At 42.8% G+C, this 6,886-nt stretch overlaps 1 protein-coding gene across 2 annotated transcripts in view; it reads right to left on the bottom strand.

The window, feature by feature from the left end:
- Nucleotides 1-423: 423 nt before the first annotated feature.
- The window catches only part of LOC138974211 (BTB/POZ domain-containing protein KCTD4-like), a 26,621-nt gene continuing 20,158 nt past the window's right edge, over nt 424-6,886 (bottom strand). Inside the window, exons 3-5 of one of the 2 annotated variants that reach the window (XM_070346933.1) lie at nt 5,582-5,742; nt 3,249-3,409; nt 424-1,467 (exon numbers count right to left, since the gene is read on the bottom strand). In XM_070346933.1, the coding sequence (XP_070203034.1) occupies nt 1,340-1,467; nt 3,249-3,409; nt 5,582-5,742 (450 nt within the window). In that variant the 3' untranslated portion in view covers nt 424-1,339. Of the gene's footprint in view, nt 1,468-3,211; nt 3,410-5,581; nt 5,743-6,886 lie in introns of both variants that reach the window. The other variant, XM_070346934.1, reaches the window with a different exon arrangement.

Genomic DNA, 6,886 nt, shown 5'->3' with positions numbered 1-6,886 from the left:
CTATAAAAACTGTTATGCAAACCCGAAGGTTTCCATGAACATACAGACAATCGGAAACCACCAGACCCTATCACAAACAGAATTCTACAAACCACGGGTGTTGACCTAAAGGCCAACAACTCGGGTGCAGAGTCTGCTGTGAAAGGAGCGGTAGCCTCCCCTGTCACATACTTATATTGACGAATTGTTAACAGTAAGTGCTAACATCACAAGATCCACGTCTGCAAGAACAGTGTTACGCTGTGTGTGTCTACTTTCTCTCATCCATTACCACATGGTGGTCTTTTCGAAAAACATGTAGCAGTGAAAATGCCCTTTTGGAGACGTTTTCGGCGAACCTAACTTGCGAAGTCAAAGGGATATTTGCTGTCCTGTATTTAGTCACACCTTCTCCCCAACCCCACCTTGCAAATGTACCTTTTTTTTTAATGAAAGACCCCCCTTTCAAATGCTAAAGTTTCAACAGCATCTGGAGTCAACACCAAACCGAGGTTTTACCCCTGGACCCAAACAAAGGATTTAGTGGCCCCTGTACACCTGCCCCCCACCCCTCACTCACACACACGAAGTCTCTCCCTGCCATGTCATCCAGTCAGTGATATTTTAGCAATCTGTACCTCACGAAAGGTCGAGAGGCGAGGTAGAGGTCACTAACATCAAATTTGACACGGCAGCAAAATCACAAGATCTAGTACTTTCTCCACGAGGTTTCACTATGACTACGAACATTCGTGCTTCAAGGCTGAAACCGTTCTTTGTATTCATGTATGGGGTATGTCAGATCCGTGGTTCAGCGTGTTCAAAGTTTGCACAGGGAAGTAATGGGTGTGGCAGGTAATATAAACACAAGTATCTCAAACCTGAAGCACGAACATTCGCTTTCCTAATTTGTTCTTCACACAACATAACCTCTCTATTCTTGTGAAACTACAAACCTTTTGCCCCCTATCGTAACCTCCCCATTATCATAGAATGACAAGGAGAGATTACCATGGTTGCAACCCGTTCCAAAGCCTCGTGCCTTGGTAACATAACTCTCTATTCCAAAGCCCGTAATGTCAATGCCATAGCCTCTCTATTCTCACAAGATTACAAGCAGAGAGCAGCGCTGAACACCATCCATACCCCATTGCCGTAACTAGGGGCATCATTACCTTGGAGAGCAAAGGACACACTTAAGTCAAGGTCACTGTTCAGTGCGATCTTTCCCCGCCCATTGATGAGGGCAAGGTCATTGTCAAGGTCAACACTGGCGTGCCTTATATGTGTCCTTTGTGAGAAGTCAAGGTCACGGCAGAATACATCCGACAAATGTGCACCAAAGTCACCAAAGTCAAGGTCACTGCAGAGTTCCCCCAATCCAGGAGTCTTCTATAAAGTCAAGGTCGTCATCCTCCTGAAGCAATTGAAGGTCACCCACGCTGGCGCTGATTTTCCTGTCTGGCGGGTTGTTTCCTCTTCCCCTGCCTGTAAAAGATACAGACATGTGTTGATTTATTCACCTCGGTGTAATTCATTTAAATAAGATGCACAGGGCTGAATTGCCTTCTTTCAATGAGATTATCTGATTCAACTACATAGCAAACTTTTATCGCTATTTCATACACAACATTTCTTGTATTTCTTTTTTCAGAAAATCTGTATATACTCGAATACTACTACGCAGTGGATACTCATCTTAAAAAACGAATTCTCAATTGAATGTATGTTGAGACATAGCATGACATACATGAACACCTGCCACAACAAGTTCAGCACGAAACAAACACAAGCTGGTCCTGCTGACTACGTCCACTGAATTATGATGACAAATATAATTAATAAATTGGTGTGCGCGTACATGAATAAAACTGAAAACAATATTTTGTCTGTACATTTTTGTTGCAAAAACATCAACAAACAATGCTCGCAAAATCAGCAGAGGAAAGGACGGAACTGAATAAATAAACACGAAAACAAAACACAACAGAGAAAGTAGAGGCAGAGAAGATTTCTATCCAGTTTAACCACCAGACATGACTCTTCAAAAGCATCCGCACACAGGGGTCCCTATTCTGTGCAACTATAGTGGATCAAGTTCGTCAACTATACAACATGCGTCCGTACCGGGAACTTCATGCAGTGCTTGTCACCCACACAAATACTAATAACTTATACATGCATTGAACGAATTACTCCCTATTTGGTGTACAGTAACTTCAGACAATCGATTATCAGTTCCCAACCTTTTTAAGTTTGCAAGTCAAATGTTTTTATTCTCTTTTGAAAACATATATATTCCTAATTGGGGGAGATTTTTTATTTATTTTAAAACTTGTTGTGCGTCTTTATCAGCATGTTCTTGTATCACCATGCGTGTGTTAATGAATGCAAACTTGTTTAAACCAAGTGGGGGATAGACTAGCTCAACAGTGCGAGATTTAATACTGAGTGGTAGCCAGACTCACCCAATCTAAACCCTCTAGATGTTTCCCTTTGAGGTTATCTAAAGGACCTTGCATAAAGAAAGAAACCTTTGGCAAGACGTGAGCGGAAGATAGCAACTATCGACAGTCTATAGGGTTTACATAGGTTGAGTGTGACTTTACTGTTGAGTCAATCCCCGAATTTGGAATATATTTTTAAAATAGCATAAAGTCGAACCATTTAACCTACAAACTTTGGGACCAGATCATACAGCATCTGAAGTGAATGTACACACGTGACACATATGCAGTAATTTGCTAAATACATGTAGAAGTTATCAGCTTTTTGTTAATATTTTTCAGAAATAAGCGCTTTATCAAGGCTAGGTCAAAACCCACATTACTATTACATCCAAGCTTTTCAAAAGCAGAGAAAAACAAAAGACAGCAAGTCTTACTGCTCTAAGACTGTCTGTCAAACTAAAAGAAGTGCACATAACATTATTTTGCAACAACAGAACCTTCTTTTTAAAAACAAACATGCTTGTAACCACACCACAACCAGCTGTTCCAAAAAGTGTTTCCCTTTTTCAACAAAGAATAAACAGTTTCAACAAAATTACATAAAAAAGGCTTACCACCACACCTCACAATAACGGTTCAAAAAAGGTTTTGGGTTTAAAAAAAACAAAACAAAAACAAAAAAACACTGAAGGCCCAAATCGCCACAACAAAAGCTGTGTTGCAGGAAGAAGCCCCAGACTCCCTCAGAAGCAGACGCCCACGAAAAAATCAAGAACGAGTACTTGCATGCCTCCAGTGCAATACGCTAGAAGTAGTCACCTCTTCTCATCTGCTGGCGTCGTCGGTTCTCCAACATCCCGTCCAAATCCGCCACCAGTCCCGGAAGTTCATAGTACGCAGCCTCTTCGCGCATGAGCGACACCTCCCGGAAGCCGTCTGGCAAGTGGAGACGACCCGATCGAAGATAGTTCAAGATGTGTCTGATGAGAAATAAGGAGTGTTTAAAGACTACTAACCCCAATTAAACAAATCAAGACATCTCTTCTTGGCCCCCTCTTCCTAAGTTTAACTTCTGACGTCAAAAGAAAGGAAACAAATCGAGAAGACGTCATAGTGCAAATAATGGCGCCACGTAAACACTCTGTTGCTTCTCAAATACCTCTCTCAGAAACCGACACTAAATTTTGAGAACGAGGTTTATCTCGGTAACGGCAAAAGAAAATTCCTCGCAAGGTCACCACCATGGCACGTAAAACACCTTGGTGATTCTCCCAGATGTGCCGGTGGCTGATCACACCTGGACACGCACACACCTGAGTGGCGCGACTCTTGTTGCTGCCTGTTATCTTATCCACTTGATGGAAGAGACCCAAATTGTCCTGCGACTGAACAATAGAGTAATAACAATTAAGAATAAAAATAAAAAGTTGTAACCTTTAACCTTTCTTGTCTTTTTTATTCTCGATTGTGGAACGTTATCAGTCTATCTGTTTTGAATTAATGAAAATAAAACAGGAGACGGCTGTGTTAGTTTGTCTTTCTTTTTTTAATAAACTGTCACCGACTGTCCAGACCTGCCTACCCCCAAAAGTACAAGGTGTAATGAGCCAAGCCAATAAGAGAAATCTGGTGGAAGAAAGTGTAATCAAGATTCCATTCGGCAATCATTTCGCACATTGTCACTTCTGCTCGGACAAGTTCTCCCTCCAGTTTTGTTACTGTATCACTCGACTCAGACTTCGAATTCCTGATAAAGAAACCGGTAATTCGAACGTCTTTTGTCTTTTGGTTTCCATGAGCTCTCTTTACTGCATCCTTGTGATAATTTGTCCCGATGTGCTATGCAGTCATATTTTCCAATGTGTGCACACGAAAAGTCACTGTGGCAAAGGGAACACAAGACGTGCTTTGGTCCTTTTGATTAAGGTCCTAGGCATGGCCACGATTCCATTTTACTGCCTTTGTATTTCTGTTGGATGGCTGTCTTCTTTCTCACAGCAATCTTTTTACCACCACTGTGACCAGCTTCCTCGTCAGACTCGTCCGTCTCATGGGGACTCAGATTTTCCACGCGTCGCTAATTACTTGTAATGCGAACGGCGACGTCTATCTTGTATGTGGCTGAACAGACCGGAAATGACTGGATATTGCCCAAACGATCTCGCACAGGTGCAAACGCAAGCTCCGCGAGAGCAACAATACAGATCGGATTTACATGGAGATGAGATGCGAAAAATCGTACTTTTGGTTTCTTAAAAATCATACTTCCATTGTGGAAAGCGTGGTGGCGTAGTTTGGGTTAACAATCGTAGTAAACTACGCACAAATCGTAAGGGTAGGCAGGTCTGTGCCTCTTGTTTGTCAGCACTTAAGGGCGTTAGGTCGAGGTTGGATTGGATTGGATTGGATTGGATAAGACTTATAGTCCAGTGAGGTTACCCTCATGGAAATTCGGGCTGCTTTCTCCCTGGGGAAAGCGAGCTGCCATACAATATACGGCGCTACCCATATTTGTTTTTCCTGCATGCGTGTATTCATGTTTCCTGAGACTTAATGCCGTGTGAGATGGAATTTTTTTACTTTATTCCAAGTCCCAAGGGTATTTGATGGACATTTTTATCTATGCCTATACAATTTTGCCAGGAAAGACCCTTTTGTCAATCGTGGGATCTTTAACGTGCACACCCCAATGTAGTGTACACGAAGGGACCTCGGTTTTTCGTCTCATCCGAAAGACTAGCACTTGAACCCACCACCTAGGTTAGGAAAGGGGGGAGAAAATTGCGGCCTGACCCAGGCCTGAACACGCAACCTCTCGCTTCCGAGCGCAAGTGCGTTACCACTCGGCCACCCAGTCGTTACCACTCGGCCACCCAGTCGTTACCACTCGGCCACCCAGCCGTTACCACTCGGCCACCCAGTCGTTACCACTCGGCCACCCAGTCGTTACCACTCGGCCACCCAGTCGTTACCACTCGGCCACCCAGTCGTTACCACTCGGCCACCCAGTCCAGGTTCTTGTCAACGTGTAATTATGCTCTGATTTACACGTTCCAAAAATAAACCTGTCTTCTTTTCGGTTTTTTCGTGTGTGGTCTTTATTTGAAGAAGGTCTGTAATCACACGTAAGCCCAGGATCTGATGCCACTGACCTGAAGACGTTGCCGTCGCGGTCGATGACGAGGAAGTTCCTGTCGTCCCGTGAGCAGTGTTCCTGGCCTGACGCGATGCGGGCCAGCAGAGAGTTGGGGTGGCGTTGGAACGTGGGGCGTGTGGTGGTGTAGAACGACCCTCCCACGTTCAGTCGGAGCACCTGCAGTGGGGCGAGTTAATGTACAACAAGAATTAAATCAAATCACTCCCCCGGAATCGGCGTATGGCTGCCTGAATGGCGGGGTGCACACGGTCATACACGTAATAATCCCCTCGTGCAAAAACATGAGTGAACGTGGGAGTTTCAGCCCATGAACAAAGAGGAAGAAGAAAAAGAAACAAAAGAAGAAGAAGAAATCAAATCAAATCAAATCAAATCAATTTTATTATCTCACATGGAGAAATTGCAGTGGTGGTGTATGTAACATGAAGGCAAAACAAATACTACAGCGTTAGCATTACATGTAAACATATGTACTGAATAATAACATATAGACGATGTTCGGAAATAACTCTGTCCAGTTTGTATGGATTGTAGCAGAGTTAATTGCTTTCCCTTGTTCCAAAGAAACACTGAGGCAAATTTACAATGTCACGTGTAGCTTGCCTCAGTGGTTTTTTTAAGGAAACAAATCGTCCCCAACCCATTAAAACCCGACCGAGTTATTGCCGGAATTCGTCCATTGTAAGGCAACTTCAATGTGGTATGGTTCCTCTATATCAACACGTCCATTGTAAGGCAACTTCAATAAATTATGGTATGGTTCCTCTATAGCAACTTCAATATGGTATGGTTCCTCTATAGCAACTTCAATATGGTATGGTTCCTCTATATCAACACGTCCATTGTAAGGCAACTTCAATATGGTATGGTTCCTCTATATCAACACGTCCATTGTAAGGCAACTTCAATATGGTATGGTTCCTCTATATCAACACGTCCATTGTAAGGCAACTTCAATATGGTATGGTTCCTCTATATCAACTTCAATATGGTATGGTTCCTCTATATCAACACGTCCATTGTAAGGCAACTTCAATGTGGTATGGTTCCTCTATATCAACTTCAATATGGTATGGTTCCTCTATAGCAACTTCAATATGGTATGGTTCCTCTATATCAACTTCAATATGGTATGGTTCCTCTATAGCAACTTCTATATGGTATGGTTCCTCTATATCAACTTCAATATGCTATGGTTCCTCTATAGCAACTTCTATATGGTATGGTTCCTCTATATCAACTTCAATATGCTATGGTTCCTCTATATCAACTTCAATATGGTATGGTTCCTCTATATCAA

This window comes from Littorina saxatilis, linkage group LG8 (assembly GCF_037325665.1).
Source record: "Littorina saxatilis isolate snail1 linkage group LG8, US_GU_Lsax_2.0, whole genome shotgun sequence".
Lineage (NCBI taxonomy): Eukaryota > Metazoa > Mollusca > Gastropoda > Littorinimorpha > Littorinidae > Littorina > Littorina saxatilis.
This window is presented reverse-complemented; position numbering and strand designations above follow the sequence as displayed.